Raw genomic sequence first — 18,557 nt, 5'->3', positions numbered from 1 at the left:
GGCACTGCGCAAACAACGTAATCCTACATTGCGCCCCTTTAATACAATATCTCTTAAACTTACATCATTAAAGAACGGTTTATAAAATGACTCATTACATATTTTTCTTTATACTCTATGCAAAAACCCAACGCCATTCCTTGATATCCAATAACAAAAAAAAAAAAACTCTACGCCAACAGTAACCACGCCATCTATTTTTACTCTCCTTCGTGTCGTCTGCTCTGCAGTGTGTTTTCTCTCTCTCTTTCTCGAGCGTGCGCACTCTCTCAGTGTGTGTGTGTGTGTGTGTGTGTGTGTGTGTGTGTGTGCGTGCGTGCGTGCGTGCTTGGGTGCAGCTTGTGCGTGTTTGAGTGACTTTGTCTGTCTGACGATGTCTCTGCTAACCCTGTGTGTGTCTGTCTGTCTGTCTGTCTGTCTGCCTGCCTCTCTCTCTCTCTCTCTCTCTCTCTCTCTCTCTCTCTCGCTCTCTCTCTCTCTCTCCCTCTCCCTCTCTTACACACACACTCTCTCTCCATTTTTACTCTAGCTCTCCAATCCAAATCAGTCCTCTCCGAGCTGTCTCTCACAGGCGTATTAGCAGTCAATCTATGTCCCTTTTTGTCAGCCGCGTGCTCCTTGGATATTAGCCTCCCATTACACGCTCCGATCGGGGCTAATTCCAAACTTTTCGTCTCGGCCTCTCATTGCTATTCTCTCTACTACGCCTGCCTGTGCAGTAACTCAGCCCCCTGTGAGGTTTGGACATTCTCCATCCTCCTCAGTGGGAATATGCTGTCTGCTGTCAATCGAATTCTCTCCTTGTGTGTGTGTGTGTGTGTGTGCGTGTGTGTGTGTGTGTGTGTGTGTGTGTGTGTGTGTGTGTGTGTGTGTGTGTGTGTGTGTGTGTGTGTGTGTGTGTGTATACGTGTGTGTGTGTGTGTGTGTGTGTGTGTGTGTGTGTGTGTGTGTGTGTGTGTGTGTGTGTGTGTGTGTGTGTGTGTGTGTGTGTGTGTCTGTGTGTGTCTGTGTGCGTCCGTCTGTCTGTCTGTTTGGGAGACCCTGAGTAGTGTGAATGTGCCCTGTGTCCCAAATCTGTCAAAAGAGAACATGGCCTCACAGAGGACTTGCCAGTGCGGTCACAGCCCATGGCATGACAAGGATAAATAGAAAATTATAGAAGAAGCGCAACACTGCTGCAATAGGCATGAACGGGTACTTCGCTAGTAAATGTGTGTTACGCCCCTTTATGGGGGAAATCAAACCGAATGTCTCCAACTTACATGCTACATCGGCTTGCCTAAATGAACACAGTCCATGCTTCAGCCACGGCTGTTTGGCTATATTATTTGAACAGACGGCAACACAACACGTTGTACGTGAACAAGGCTAGTCTACAGGTCCGTATCTTTCGTTTATTAAACCCCAACATCACCAATTGACTTGCATGGGCTGTTTTCCTCTACAAATGGGCGTAACACACATGGAAAACGTCACGCCATTCATGAGTATTATGGTCAAGGTTTTAATGTGAAAGCTGACGTTTCAGTCAGTCAGACCTTCATCGGAGTCTGACTGACCGAAACGTCAGCTTTCACATTAAAATCTTGACTGTCTGTCTGACTGTGTGTGCAGGCCACCTCCTCCATTGTACATGACAAGGATAAATACCCTCCAAAAACACAGTATATGAAGCATGTCTGTTTGAGGGTAGAGAAAAACCAAGGCACTCAAGGATACAATTATATGCCGTGAAGAAGGCCATAAGGGCCGAAACACATAGGTATTGTAGCCAAATAAAAAGTTAAAAATTGTAGCCTTGAGTGCATCAGACTTTCTCTACCCTAAACAAGTTTGAGAGTACTGATGCACACCAAGAAAAAAAGGTGAAGACCAAGAAACACTCCGATGTCGTGTTTGTTTTTGATGTCTGTTTGAGGATTTGCATGTGTCTTTTGCACCAGGCCTCACGGATCTCTTTGTCATGTTTGTATTCAAACCTACACACAAAATCAATACAGGAAAAAAAAAACACAGTCACAGAAATTAATCTGAATGAGTGTGTGCTGCAGTCAGTGTGTTGGTAAAAGGAAAAGTGTGTAGGCAATATGCAGCAGTGGCAGAGCTGTAGGGGAGGCAAGTAGGGCTCTTGCCCCTGGGCCCAGGGCCCTCCCGAATTGATTGTGGGGGCCCCATCTTCCCCTTGGCAAGCCATATGGGGGGGGGGGATCAGTGATGTGCCCTGGGGCCCTGTGTGCAATTGTTCTGTCACTGATATGCATTGTTGTCATGTACCGCTTTCACATTAGCATTACAATAATAGGAATGACGTGATCTTTTGTGGCTTGGATGGGCATATTTCTGTTAGCCCACCATTGTACGCTACAGACATAAGCCTACACATGTAAGAGCCAGACCAGCTGTGTGTGCATATACAGTACACTTGCACAAAAACGGAAGAATAAAAAGCAGACGGAGACAAATCCTTCTGCTCCTTTTCCCTGCACATACGGTTTTCCTTCATTCCATTTGTGCATAATAATGTTTTTTCAGCAAATTCATATCCCATAATACCACCAGCTTGCCACAGATGCATAAGCGCACAGGCTGACAGATTGTTGTTCCCTGGTGTTGGCACGCGCTGCACAGCCCTAAACAAACTTGGCAGCGGTATTGCAGCTCTGCCTCGGCTATGGGCTGCATAATTTGTACGAGAAGTAAAGAGCACTCAAGTATTCAAGTGTGTGGCAGACAGTTAGTGCTGAAATATCAAATAATGAAAAAACTAGCTACCAGGCATTTCTCATATCTTGGTTATATTTGATATATTTTGTTTGTAATATTTGATTTTCAATGATTTACAGTACTACTGTACCACCTTTACTTATATTCTCTCATACATTCAAATTGTCTCTCTCTTTCTCTTTCTCTCTCACGCACGCACGCACACACACACACACACACACACACACACACACACACACACACACACACACACACACACACACACACACACACACACACACACACACACACACACACACACACACACACACACACACACACACACACACACACACAGCAAAATAAAATGCATCATCACTTTTTTATTGTTGTTCAGTTCAGATGACACAGTCAGAGACTCCAACTCAACTGTCATGTCTGTGATTTCTTTCGTTCCCTAGCTGCTCTGTTTGAGTTGTGTGCTGAACAGTGTGCTGCAGCAGTCACTGTATCCACAAGCACAGATACATCATCTCCGGCAGCACCTGCACAGACCCGAACATAAGGCATGCAGGGCATTTGCCCGGTGGACTGTTGATGATTTCGGCCTGTTCCTCCCCTCAGTGCAGTGGTATCAGTCCCCATGCCATGCCAGCTGACTTCTCCAAGTCACATTTAAATATTAATTTTGGCTGTTGTGGTCATAATAGTGAATAATAGATAACTGTTGTCACAGGCTTCACTGTCGCTCTCAATGCCTGGCCGGCTTTTTCATCCCAGCCCAGCCCTGTTGAACACACCCAAGCACCCACGCACACGCACATGCTTCCCTTCAAATCCTCTCACTTTTAAATCTGCGAGTCTGTTCCTTTTATCCTGCTGTCGTCGACAGTGGAAAAACATTCAGCGGTGATTCGAGGGAGTTCATTTTCATATCAAAGAAAAAGCCCTTTCCATCATTCTCCAACAACAGCACTGCCTGGAAAGCTCATTGTTATGTTATTTTTCTGTACTTGTCTCTCTCTAAACTGCACACACGCACACACACACACTCGCACGCACACACACACACACACACGCACACACACACACGCAAGCGACATAGACACATACACACATACAGTGCTGCACACACACACAAACACACACACATACAGTATTGCACACACACACACACACACACACACACACACACACACACACACACACACACACACACACACACACACACACACACACACACACACACACTTATCTCATTCACTTTCACAGCCAATTTTCCCTCCTTTTGTCAAGATGTTTCACTTTGCATTTTATCTGGAAATAACAACCTTTCATAGATAGCTCACCCAACATTGGTATTCTCAGCACAGCACATACACATAAATGTATGTGAAACGTATGTGAAACGGGCATGGGTCAAAGCCAGACTCACTGTTCTTTCTGTCACGGCTGTCCACCGAACTGGACAGGTAGTCTAGTCACCAGAGGGGGGTCACGCGCACCCCCTGTACTTGTTGTCGAAACCTATTTTTTTAGACTCCTCCATATGTCTAATTTACAATAAGAGATGTTAGCATGGCTGCACATTGTCCCATGGGTGTTTTCCAGGGGTCATCTTGGAAACTGTGCAATAGCGATTAATACAATTCTGTCATTTGACTATTCACATAACTTTTGAACCAGACATGGTACAAAGACAAATGAGACCACTTTCCATATGATTCTAGCATGGGGAATTGATTTGAAGGGTCATTAGGTTCGTAAAAACATGTTTAGACTACTTTCTAGGAGAAAATGACTAAAATGTATAAAATATTCTAGAAATTCGGAGAGAAACTAGTGTGTAGATTTTCAAAAAATGGTGAAAAGATGACATTCATTGCAAGTATTTATGCCTAGAAACATTCTTGACTCGAGGTGACTACCATACATGCTGTCATTAACATTAAAACATCCCTGCCACCTTTTAAGGCTATGCTTAGTCATGGTTGATGCGAAAAGCATAATATTAGCAATCAGATGCATTGATGACTTGACCCTTCCAAAGCATCCAAAAACAGATTTTTCAGTGGTTTACAATAGTATCAGAAGTACTTAGAACATAATAAATGTTTACCCCGTTTTTGGTGACAAGAAAGGCCTCAATTTCAAGATGGCTGCCACCAGGCCCACAAAATGAGCATTGTCTGAAAATTACCATACAATGACCAGGAATAGTGATGTTTGATATGTATTGTGATAATATAATATTCTTAATACCATGCTTACTTGATGGGTAAGTAATTCTGAATAAATGTTGATATTGAGGAAGTCCATTAGCTACATAAAATAATCTTATTGAATTTAATTCTAAGATCGAAATTGGTGAAAAAAACTGCCATGTGTAGGCTCAGAATCTTGTGTAGCCAATACAGATAATAATATCAATATAGGTGTTTTACCCCATGTTTCTGACTTAATCAGTTCATGTTCTGAGTAAAATTGCATTACTGTATACCGCTAACAACAATGTAAAATTCCCACTTTCCAGCAATTCTGAAGATTTAGAATCAGAATACTTTCATTTGGTATTTCCTAACTCCTTGAAGTGGTGTTGGCAGAACAATGCATATCATTTCTCGCAAACATATTCACCCTTTATTGCTTTAAAACATGCAACACACCAGCCAGCTCCTGCACATTGCTGTAATTTACCAGAAGAAGCCACCCCAATTTCCATGGTAACACAACATGCCCAAACACCTGTAGCAATAGCATTGTAGCGAAGGGGAGTAGAGTTGCCCAGCCGGGACTCGAACCCAGACCTTCTGGGGTAGTAAACTGGGGCTCTGACCGCTACGCCAAAGAGCCAGGCTCTTTGGCATGACAGTCGGAACACACCCACAACCCTTGTGATGGTCACTCCATCACACTGCCTTCCCCTTCAGGAAGTGCACCTGTGCGCTTCACACACTCACGCAACTGCCCATCATGCTTCACCCATCCAGTGTGCCCCATCATCAATGCTTCACCCATCACTGGGGTCACCAATCCTGGGGGTCCCTCACCTGCAATTACAGCTCACAAATAATGGGTATGCTTCCAATGGCCTCATGGTAGCCATCCCACTTCTGACACCATTTGTAGCGAGTAGATTTGTCCAGCCGGGGACTCGAACCCAGACCTTCCGGAGTAGTAAACTGAGGCTCTGACTGCTACACCAAAGAGCCAGGCTCTTTGGCATGTTAGTCAGAACACACCCAAAACCCTAGTGATGGTCACTCCATCACAAGCATAATAAAAGACACAACAAATACTCCAAACTCTGAGTATAGTAACATTAAGCCAGGGGGTATACTGAGAACATGGTTAAATGATAAACCAGACTCTGTTAACCAACAATGAGTGGTAAACCTGCTAATATATATGCCTATTGTTATCCTTTAGTAAAGAACATTAGGGGTCCAGGCTCCAGATGATATACCTCTAACCTAAACCAGCTAATTAGTGTACCCCCTAGGATGCACTCTGATTTAATATTAAAATGAAAGCTTTGGATTTGACCACCATTCTCTCCAGGCATCAGTGAGAAACACTGTGTCTGTGTCAGACTCTGTTTGTGTCAGACTCTGTGTCTGCCATAATCAACCCATGAAAACCAACTGGTCCAGACAATGGCCAATGTTGTGTGCTCAAAGACAGAGCAGAGTTGCTAAACACTCTCTTTACCAACAAGCCATGATCCCATCATGTTTTAAAGCGGCCACCATCAAAGTTGTGCCAAAGAAATCATTCCTATCCTGACGCATGCATCATGAAATGCTTTGAAGGGCTAGTAATGTTGCACATCCAAAAACAAATCCATCCATCTACCCTCTTCTTGTTCACATTGTATACTCAGCCAAATATCCCACAGAGGAGGTGATTTCTCCCCGTCCTTCCAGCCCTAATCTATCTGCACAAAAAAACTAACATGAGAGAATTCTCTTGACATATGAGGATGCTGGTCATGGATTGCAATTCTGCATTCAGCACCAGTACCTCATCTACAGACTGTACAATCTGGATATCAACACCAGCCTCTGCAACTTGCTTCAAGACTTCTTTAGGCAAGCACCAAATTCCAAGAACCTCATTCATCATGACTCTCAGCACAGGGCCCAAGGTTGTGTGCTCAGTCATCAGTGCAAAACAACCTTTAGCACCAATCCTCTTTGGAAGTTTGCAGATGACACAGCTCTGGTGGATATCCTCGCCATGGGGTGATGAGACTCAGGAAAGAGGTTGACATTGTAAATGTGGTACAGACACAACAACCCAATACACAGAGAACGCCCAACACCCTTCATACTCTTCACCCACTCAGTTTGTTACTGGTGTAGAGAGAGTGAACTACAGAAAATCCCTGGAGAGGTGCATGAGCGAGGTTCTCTACTGGGACACCAACCCTTTGTCACTGATGAAGCCCATTAATGCCATTGCTTCCTGTGTAAACTGGAATGGGTAAGTGTTTCACCACCTATCATGAACATTTGCTCAGCTAGTGCTACATATCCAATCATCTATGTGCGCTGCGCAATGTCCAGAACATGCAAGATATGTCAGGAGACATGTCAGTACACCAAGGGACATGGAGGAGGCCATAGGATGGCTTGCAACCCAGCAGTGGGATTGCCAGAGCCCTGCAAAAATCAGCTTTTTAGGCCACTAATGTCAAATGCTCAGGAGCAATAACAATTCTACAGTATTTATTTAGTGACTTTCAAAACACCCAAGGTTGCTTTGCTGTGTGTGTGTGTGTGTGTGTGTGTGTGTGTGTGTGTGTGTGTGTGTGTGTGTGTGTGTGTGTGTGTGTGTGTGTGTGTGTGTGTGTGTGTGTCTGTGTGTCTGTGTGTCTGTCTGTCTGTCTGTCTGTCTGTCTGTCTGTGTGTGTGTGTGTGTGTGTGTGTGTGTGTGTGTGTGTGTGTGTGTGTGTGTGTGTGTGTAGTGATAAATCCAAGATGAGCATCAATCCAGTTGATCCATAATCCAGTGAAGAGGATGGTGTTAGAAACTGTCTCAAAAGCTCCAGAGAGGTTCAGGATGATGAGGATGATTTCATTATGAGGGTCTGGTGTCCACAAGTGGGGCCTATTCCTACAAAGCAGCACTGTAGGGAGTGATTTGCATATACCAGATAACATAAAGACTGGCACATTCACTATTGGTTCCCTGTGCTCTTCATAGATGAGAGCAGGTTCACACTGACGATATGTGACAGACATGACAAAGGTTGGAGAGAACATGGAGAATGTTATGCTACCTGCAACATCTTCTATGAACAGCACACAGTGCAGATGTTGAATATGTCATTTTGATGTCCTTTTGTTTATACAACTTGCTCCCAACGGTGCTGCTCAGAAAGCATAGGCCCCACGTGTGGATACCAGGCCCTTATACCTTCATCATGAAGTCTGTTTCTGTCCAAGTACATCTGATACTATTGTAAACCACTGAAAAGTCTGTTTTTCGATGCTTTGGAAGGGTCAAGTCATCAATGCATCTGATTGCTAATATTATGCNTTTCGCATCAACCATGACTAAGCATAGCCTTAAAAGGTGGCAGGGATGTTTTAATGTTAATGACAACATGTATGGTAGTCACCTCAAGTTAAAGAATGTTTCTAGTCATAAATGCTTGTAATTAATATCACCTTTACATCATTTTTGAAAATCTACACACTAGTTTCTCTCCGAATTTCTAGAATATTTTATACATTTTAGTCATTTTCTCCTAGAAAGTAGTCTAAACATGTTTTTATGAACCTATTGACCCTTCCAATCAATTCCCCATGCTAGAATTATATGGAAAAGTGGTCTCATTTGTCTTTGTACCATGTCTGGTTCAAAAGTTATGTGAATAGTCAAATGNCAGAATTGTATAAATCGCTATTGCACAGTTTCCAAGATGAGCCCTGAAAAACACCCATGGGACAATTTGCAGCAATGCTAACATCTCTTATTGTAAATTAGACATATGGAGGAGTCTAAAAAAATAGGTTTCGACAACAAGTACAGGGGGTGCGCGTGACCCCCCTCTGGTGACTAGACTTAAAGCGATGACTGCAAATTTCTCAGAAATGTACCTGTAGGCCTATCTGACTTATTACTGTATTTAAGTGGTATGGGCTTATGATGTTGTACTAGTATGTCAGTCTACGTGTATCGAGATGTCTATATAGCCAACGTATAGGTAAGATAAGTAAAGATCATATACGTAGCTATAAGCATAGATAGAACTATAGGTATAAGTAAAGATAACTACTATGGTGACTGGACTTCTACTTCTGCTTGAACACACCTCTGATGCCTCTTTTCCAATGCCGGTTTTCTGGTAGGCCTACAGCGAGACTCAGACTTTTTGCTTTTCGAATAGGCACACGAATAGGCACAGCTCAATCGCAAAACAAATAGTAGCGGCCGAATTACGCTGCGTCGAGCTGTAGGCCTACTAGAAAACCGACAGTGGTGTGGTGGGGTGGGGCACATAATATTGCAGCTCACCTGGGTTGGCCTCCAGATCGCCAGGTGTAGTCTGGGGAAGTTTGATGGTCCCCTGTCCTGGCGCGCTCGCAGGGCTGTCGGGATGTGGCGCCCTCTCACTGGCTCCTGATGATGTAGACAAGCACAGACAGCATCATTCACACTGCAAAGGGGTCACTTATCCCAGGCCCAAGGAGAGAGGGGTCCCAGAATTGGGTCATCATTACATTGCATGTAATTGGTTTGAGGCCCTTTCAGATATCTTTGTCCCGGGCCCAGCCAAAGCTGTCAGCGGCCCTGCACACCATACTCAACCTTGATGAACATGGGGCATTAATAACTACATTGTTTCAGGCTAAACCGATTGGTCTGTAAACTGTAAACTAAAACGAAAATGCTATTTTGAGGGTACAAGGATTAAAGCGAAGAATGCTGAAAGCGAAAATGAAGAAATCTTCATTTTGACCTTGATGGGCAGGCTTCCACAGAAACTCTATCCGTGTGCACTCAGTTAAGCTGTGTTCATTTTCAGCTCTTCAGTCCTTCCATAAATGTCCAGTGCATATTTTTTGCAGTTTATTTCCAAACCTTACGCTGCCCGCTCACAGTTCATTCTTTTCATGAATATTTACTGAGTATAGAAGCTATTATTGCCTGAGCAGGGGTGCATTTCTCAAAAGAGAAGTTGTTAGTTAGCAACTTCGGTAGTTGCCAATTGGAAAATGCATTGAAAACAACAAAATAGCTAATGTAGTAAGCAACTTTGGTTTCGAGAAATCAGGAGAACAGGATTTTCAGCAAAACATATCTATAACAGCTACTTCGAAATGGCATTTACATGGAGAAGATTGACCTACTCATGTATGAAAAGTGTACATTTCCAAAAAATAATATATACTTTGGATATTTGAAATAAATTATTCCAGAAATAATGAATATTATTGATGGTGGTAGTAAATATTCATAAAAAATATGACATTTGTGAGAGGGCAGCACAAACTACTGAAAATGTACAAGCTAGATAAGATAGCATGTGCCAGGACTTGAAGAGTGTGTGGCCTTCAGAAACCCAGGCCTTCCCGCCGCTCTCATTACTCTAGAATAGATCAACCGAAAAACTCCAATTCAATCAGGCAGAGACCAAAGCACAGGAATAGTTACAGGCAAGCAGTCAGGGAGGCTCCGAAGGAAATTAGATTCCCTCCTTCACTGCCGACCACCCCCCACCACTCACACACACACACGCGGCGCGCACACATGCGCACACACGCACGCACGCACACACACACACACACACACACACACACACACACAGACACAGACACACACACACACACACACACACACACACACACACACACACACACACACACACACACACACACACACACACACACACACACACACACACACACACACACACACACACACAGACACTGAGGGGTGCTGACAGCTTTGGGTGGGCACAGGACAAAGTCATCTCACAGGCCCCCCCAACCACCCACCCAATACATACAATCTAATAAGGACCCATTTGTGCTGCCTTTCTCTCCCTGGGCCCGGGACAATTGACCCCTGTGCCCCCCTTGTCGTCTTCTTTGCAAAAACACATGCACACACGAACACGTACACATACACACACACACAAGCGACATCTCTCCTTGTCTCTACGAGCTTTCACAATAAAGGCAATCTAATCAATCTAATCATTACCCCTTGGAGTCTTGACACATAACGCTTCCCAGAAAACCCATTCAAGATTATCAACTCTACCGTGGCATTAATTCCCGTTTGACCCGATAAACCAGGGTTTCCCAAACTGGGGTGCATGCACCCCTGGGGGTGCGCGACCTGCTACAAGGGGGTGCACGAGTTGAATAGAGCAATGGCTGAGATGTGGGTTTTTATACAAAAATTAAGGAACATTACGTAGTTTGTAATTGTTTTTTGGTGAATTGTATGTTGGAAGGATCCAGCTGAAGTGTCATTTATAACTCCTAGACTTGTTATGCAAGTTCCATTAAGGATGGCAAAAAAAACCTCAGGTCTATTGGAAATGAGGATTGCCCAAAATGTGCGGCTGTGCACCATTTGCTTAGGGGGTACGCGAACCACATTGAAATGTAAAAGGGGGTGCGCAGCGGGAAAAGTTTGGGAACCACTGCGATAAACGATGAGAACCTTAGAGCGCTCGCTCACCTTCCACGGCGATATCCTGCAGCTCCTTCAGGAAGTTGCGGTGGCGCAGGATCGAGACCAGTCGCTCATCTGCGTAGAAAACGACAAGAGGAGAAAAGGGTGAAGTGAAAAACAAAGGGAGGAGGACGAGAGCAATCAGAGATGGCGACATGATCCCCTGGCCAATGCTACTGGATGCATGTGATGTGTCGAGTGTTTAGCGCCACTCACAGGCAACCCAAAACACTGTGGTGGACAGACAGACAGATAGAAAGACAGACAGACAGACACACAGACAGGCAGATAGAACAGACAGACAGACAGACAGACAGACAGACAGACAGACATGGGGTGCACTCCATTATCCAAGCTTCTGTCCTCCCTTACGCTTGTGGCCAAGTGATGACGTCCTTAGACGTCACTGATGATAGAAGTTTGATTAAATATTCAATTCAAAGGTAATTTTCGTATTTGCAATTGGAATGTTGAATGGGGAAGAGTGCCTAACAAGTTGTTGTACCTTGACTAACAGTGAGAAAACGTTATTGTTTTTCCCACGGACGCGGGGCGTCAGTGAAATACGAGGCCACAAGCAGTTTGGATAATGGAATGGACCCAGGGTCATAGCAATACCTGGCCCAACCCCCTCTGGGGGGCAGAAAACGGCCTCAAACAAGGAGTGGTAACACTTTACTTGACACTGGTGTCATATGCATGTCATCACAGTGTCATGACACAGTCATAGATAAGTCATAAACATTACGTCAATGTCATACACATTTTAAGACTGTTGGCCTTAAGTGACATTCGGTTATGGCAAAGACAAAGGTTGTCTTTGCCATAACCGAATATCACTGAAGGCCAACAGTCATAAAATGTTAATGACATGGACAATACTGACACGTGCATTACTGTGCCATGACACTGTAATGACATGCCTGTGACACCGGCGTCAAGTTAAGTGTTACCCAAGGAATTAAACTTGTGACACATGTTACTTGCAGTCTTCCTGTGGCTTTTGACAGATGACACAGGCACCATTTTAATGTTTGACCCATCTGTCATTTGTAAAAAGGACTCAGCAGTTTGTGTGAACCTTGGAGAGTTAATTGTGCTGAAATATACAGCCTCTCTCGCAAACCACACAATTAATCATTTGGGGAGAGAGAGAGAGAGAGAGAGAGAGAGAGAGAGAGAGAGAGAGAGAGAGAGAGAGAGAGAGAGAGAGAGAGTGTGTGTTTCCAGTAATTTACAGCCGAGTCCAGCTTTTTCACTTTCTGCTGACCCAGAAAGAATGCAGAGTCAACACTCACACTCTTTCACCACCACCACTCGCTTCATCCACTCATCTATTTCTTCTTTTACTCTTCCCTCTATCTCTCCTCCAACATGTATTGTATCTTTTGGTTTCCTTCTTTCCACTGCTCTCCATTGCTGCCCCCCTCTCTCCCTCTCCCTCCCTCTCTCTCTCTCTCTCTCCCTCTCTCTCTCTCTCTCTCTCTCTCTCTCTCTCTCTCTCCCTCTCCCTCTCCCTCTCTCTCTCTCTCTCTCTCTCTCTCTCTCTCTCACCAGGTGTTTCCCATGGGCCTGCTACAGTTACAGTGTAAAATGTCTTCTGTTGCCCACCTTCCAAACCCAGTCATTGATCACACCAATGTCTCCGTTTTAAATGGCACCAGGGGCCTCGGATAACAAGCATTGCTGTACCGTCTACACTAAGAGGGCTGGACTGACCATCTGACATAGCGGGCATTTCCCGGTGGGCCCTGCACCCTTCGTGGACCACTGTTTTCAGAAATGTTTTTTTTTTTTTTAAGTGGGTTTTTTTACATTTCTGAAAATATTGGCCCACGAGGGTGCGGGGCCCACCAGTGAGTCAGTTCTGCGCCATTCCTAATTATGAGGGACCCCTTAAAGCCAAAAGAGCCTGTGCCCTATTTCTCCCCCAGTCCAGCCCTGTACGCTATACTGTAGCTGACTGTGGCACCATGCTTACTGTCTGCCACCTCCTCTCACCTCCCCTCCCCTCCCCCCCAACTGTGCAGTCTCCCTCATCCACCCCCCAGTCTCATTGCTGCCAGTTTCACCCCCTCCTCCTGCTATTGTGCCTACACCACTGCATTAGACAAACATAGCCGTGGGCAAAAAAAAAAATGGGCACATTTTGTCTCCTCTGATACATACACACACACAAACACACACACATGCACGCACGCACGCACACATTCTCACACACACACACACACAAGCACAAACACACACACACACGCACAAACACACACACACACACACAAACACGCACAAACACACAAACAAAATGAGGATGGACCTGCTGACTGCTTGTTTTCGCAGCAGGTAATTGTGTACCTCCACAAGGGAGCTAGTATGGATCCTGTGAAGGGACATACTATGCACCTTGTTCTCATTTCACTTAAATATCCCACCCCACTCCACCCACTTGGCTAGAGAAAGTTGTTGCTGTGTTTGTGTGTGTGTGTGCGTGCGTGCGTGCGTGCGTGCGTGCGTGCGTGCGTGCGCGCGCGCGCGCGCGCGTGCGTGCATGCGTGCATGTGTGCGTGCGTGCGTGCGGGCAGACATGCTTTGAGTAAGTGTGCACAAAGATGAGATGAGACAGGACAAACACAAAATATGCTGCCAATGCCTTGTTTCTGCAAGCACCTGCTCAAGCTGTACAGTATATACAGTATGCGGTACAGTAGGGTACATACTGTACATGCAGTAAGCACATCCGTAGCGCTGAGCTGGCTGTGTGTGTGTGTGTGTGTGTGTCACCCTAGCCCACTCACCCCTTTCCTATAATAATGACCTCCAGCGTGTGATGAGCTAATCATTTGCTGCGTTACTCACTCCCATTGCATTCCCCTACTGTAGAATAGATAGTAGTTAGGGCTAATAATAATATAATGATAATAATAATAGTCTGTTAGGGCTGGGCAGTATACCGTTAAAAAAACGTGATAACGGTTTTCACCTACACTAGTTTCACTTTTTGATAAGAGAAGGGTTTTATCCCAAAAAAGTAATTAAAATAGAGATGGAGATAAATTAAAATTCAGGATTTTATCTCACTTTTAAATTTAATTTCAGCCTTTTCTTCAGAAACATTGAGATGTAGGGGAAAATCGCCGGTTATGAAAAAAAATCGTGCAGAGAACCGTGATATTAATTTTCATCAAGAAAACCGTGATACGCATTTTTTCTAGAACCGCCCAGCCCTAATGCCTGTGCTACATACATACACAGCACCACTGAGCATTGAAGCAAGAAATGAAAGCAAAGCACCGGGCATAAAGCACAGACCCAGACACACAGGCAGCCGCCGGGACAGCTCTTCTTGACTCAGCAGTGGAGGAGATGGAGCCAAGATCACTTTCATCCCGCCGTCAAGAAAGAGATTTGCCAAAAAAAATGCACGGGGTTGTCTAGACTAGAGAGAACAAGGTGTGTGTGTGTGTGTGTGTGTGTGTGTGTGTGTGTGTGTGTGTGTGTGTGTGTGTGTGTGTGTGTGTGTGTGTGTGTGTGTGGAGCTCACCTGTCCTCAGGGTGTCCAGGCACTGCTGACTGACAGGTAAGGGGCGTGGCTTGGAGAGTGTGTCTGCAATCACCTCCACAATGCACTTCATTACCTGTGAGGGAGCAGACAGGCGGACAGGTGTACAAGTTAGCCTAATAGGTTCCAGCCAGTGGTCGTATTTAAACTTTTACCAGAATGACAATAACCAAGTCGTAATGTATTAGTAAAGGCTGTCATAGTAGTAACACAGTATCGATGTCTAGCACAATGTTTTGCTGGTGGAAAGGTGTGCATAAAATACTGAAGATTAACAATGGTTAGCGCTATACTGTTGAAAATCAAATATCTTTTTATTTTTTCAGATACTTCTTGTATATATGCATTTTCTGTTGGTTATTATATTGTTTTTATTTGCATCCTGTGTTTTTGTTCAAAGATTACACTGTTTCTAGGTTTAATTTTGTTGCCTTTGTGTGTCTTAAGGGGTCCTCAAGTCCTTTTATCTGCCTGTCCAGTACTTTGGCCAGCTATCTTGTATTTTAAAGTGCTCTATAAATAAACTTTGACTTGACCTGACTAGACTTGACTTTCATATTTTAAAAATGCCAATGGCACAGCAAGCTCTAAGTGCATGACTCAATGATGAGTAGACTACAGTAAAATCCCCCCCTTCTTGCTGAGAATCTGGACTCTCCAGAACTTTTCTCAAACTATTTGTCACACTGGCTCGAGGGAATTTCAAGTTTTTGCAGCATAATTCGATGTACCGTAGGAAGGAAGGGCATAATCAGGGCCGCTGCAAAGGTTTTGGAGGTCCTAAACATAACTGGTCAGGACGTCCCCCTCATAATTAGATAATTATAATAAAAATCTACTAACTAATAAATATATGTTTTGTAAAAAAAAAAAATCTATGTTTTTTTTCGTGACGTTTTTAAATCAATCTCAATTTAGACAACCCTAATTTTGGGGACAAAGTGGTTGGTGCCCCAAGCGCTGGTTGGTGCCCTAAGCGTAAGCATACTCTGCTTATGTCTGGTGGCAGCCCTGGGTGAAATGAGAGTGCTAATGGAAAAAGCTTCATTTTTGTCACTGGAGTAGCCCTCTAGCTTGCTCTAGCATTGAGTCTCTCTTATGATATTATCAGGCTTTGTTGTGTTGGCCAATCAGAAGGTCAGGCCCTCCAATGTCATTAAACTGTCAACCACATCACTGTCGTGCACTTCCCAATGTCAAAACAAGTCATTCGCTTGATCTCTCTCTTGGATGTGTGACACACACACACACCCATACAAACGCGCGCGCACACACACACATGCGCGCGCGCACACACACACACACACACACACACACACACACACACACACACACACACACACACACACACACACACACACACACACACACACACACACACAGGGCAGCTGACAACTTTCGCTGGGCCTGGGACACAGTCATCTGAAAGGGCCCCCACACAATGCATACAATGTGGGGACCCAATTCTGGGCCCCCTATCTCCCTGGGCCTGGGACAACATACCCCTGTGCCCCCACTGTCGGCGGGCCTGTGCGCGGACACACGCACACACACACACACACACAATTGGACAGGCTCGTTTAAGAGCTTTATCAAGTGAAGGTGTAATGGTAGACACCATTTGAAGGGAAGGGTCACAGGTTTGACATTCTACTGCCATTTTAGACCATGACACTATTGATTTCTTTCAAAGTCATGTGGCTTATCTAATCCAAGCGCAACTTAATACCTGCTGAAGTGCCGAGGGAAAATGTGCAGAGGCTGATAGTCAAAGGTGTATGTTTGGATTGGAAAGTGGTGGGGACATTAATATGGCAAATTGTCCGGGTAGCCTATGCTATTTTTGCATGATAGGCCTATTTGTGGAAAAGTGGAAAGTGGGGTCAAGCTAGGTTTACCTCAAAACTGGTATGAACATGTCCCCACCATCCATACCTAAAATTACACCCATGCTGATAGTGCTCAACAAATACAGGTAAAATGTTCTCTCTAAATCTACCTAAAATCTATGTTTTTGTTATTGTTTTTCACACAATTACTGTTTATGTGGTGTTCAGGAAATATATTATCAACGTTTGTTTGAAAAGGTTTGCTTTGCTTTACATACATTTAGTTTCCTGTCGTTATAAGGATTCCCTTTTCATTTCAATTCAAAAGGAACATTATCTGCTCTGAAGGCACCAGTAGAAGCTTACAGTATTACTTCTTGCTCGCACGCTGAGATGAAAACTGCTCGAGCAGAGAATGCGGCACCCACGAGACGAGCCGTCACATCGGTCCAGTGGACTCAAGAGACGCTGCTCACGTTTCAAACATACATTGTGCATTTTTACACCGCGGATGAAATCTTTTGATGTGCTGAATATGGAGTGGAAACGATAGCTCACACATGTTCAGAGACGTTTCAAAAGAAAACTGACAAGGCCTACCCAAGACATAACCTCGTGCTGATTTTGTGATAGGTAAGGTAGGCTATGATAACAAACTTTGTGGGATCGCATGTCTTACCTGAATGTCTTCATGCTCCCCTTTGGACACGGGCACTGGCGATACTGTGGATGATAAAAGTGTATGTTCATTTGTTCACCGATAAAGCAGGCTGTCAATGGCACATTCGGCTGTCCACATTTTAAAATGTTTAATTCCATTGCAATCTTCAACTAGACCTTAAGTCACACAGATTAGGCTATGGAAGCCAATTCACCAAGCCGAGTTCAAACCATTTTTAAAAAGCATCTGAGATTCAAATTAATTAAAGGCAATCATAATAAAATACATTAACAGCACTCAGCCTCTATTTGCCCATTATGTTTCAGCTGCACCTGGAGCTGTCCTTGGTACTGAGAGAGAAGCAGCGCTTCACCGCTTGACAAATGATGCAAAGGAGTAGCCTATCATTTTGAATGGCAAGCTCGCATCAAATCTTTCAGAATTTCTTGTGCTTACCGTAACTCACCACAGCCATCAACGCAAGACATCCCGCCGTTATCATTTTTTGTGTTGGGGAGAAAAAATATGCAATCGCCGATGAAATATGATGCTATAACCCTTTCGTAAGTACTTTCAACTTCGCTGTGCTGGAACGGTGAGGGAAACAGGGCACTGTTTTATAGACCGAGCATCCTCTGCTGAACTTCGTCCTTCTGGTTGGTTCTGGTGCACGAGCACGAGGATAGCGTGCCGCTACTATGCCTACACTGCACGAGCTCACTGCAACAACACCTGCATTTTATAGGATGTGAGCGGGAAAGGAAATGACATCACCCGTGAATAGGGCGCTAGTGCAACACCTTTGCTTGAGTGATGCACCAGTGTGTAGTCAGTCAACCTTGTAAAACAAATACATGTACTTGAAACATTACGATTAAGACCTTAAGATTGTTGCTGTTTGAATATTTCTTGAGGAGGTAAGGTCCTTCATATGTCAATGATAGAGTTAAAGCATTGTTGAATAGGCCTACTTAGTAGCAAACGAGCATGTTCACAAAGTTAAGTCTTATGTCATACTAAAATACTGGTAGACTATTTCAGTTGTACTTCTTTCTTTCTTTTGTTTCCTTGTTCTTTAACTTATTTACTGATATAATGAGCTTTAAAATTT

General features: G+C 44.2%; 1 protein-coding gene across 1 annotated transcript in view; it reads right to left on the bottom strand.

The window, feature by feature from the left end:
* Positions 1-18,142, bottom strand: part of chga (chromogranin A) — a 31,058-nt gene extending 12,916 nt beyond the window's left edge. Inside the window, exons 1-5 of the mRNA XM_063222163.1 lie at positions 17,903-18,142; positions 17,465-17,508; positions 14,939-15,032; positions 11,407-11,475; positions 9,229-9,333 (exon numbers count right to left, since the gene is read on the bottom strand). Of these exons, the coding sequence (XP_063078233.1) occupies positions 9,229-9,333; positions 11,407-11,475; positions 14,939-15,032; positions 17,465-17,508; positions 17,903-17,948 (358 nt within the window). The 5' untranslated portion in view covers positions 17,949-18,142. The remainder of the gene's footprint in view (positions 1-9,228; positions 9,334-11,406; positions 11,476-14,938; positions 15,033-17,464; positions 17,509-17,902) is intronic.
* Between the last annotated feature and the right edge of the window lie 415 nt (positions 18,143-18,557).

Source organism: Engraulis encrasicolus, chromosome 18 (assembly GCF_034702125.1).
Source record: "Engraulis encrasicolus isolate BLACKSEA-1 chromosome 18, IST_EnEncr_1.0, whole genome shotgun sequence".
NCBI classification, from domain to species: domain Eukaryota; kingdom Metazoa; phylum Chordata; class Actinopteri; order Clupeiformes; family Engraulidae; genus Engraulis; species Engraulis encrasicolus.
Note: the sequence above shows the minus strand (reverse complement) of the source record. Positions and strands in the feature narration are given on the sequence as shown.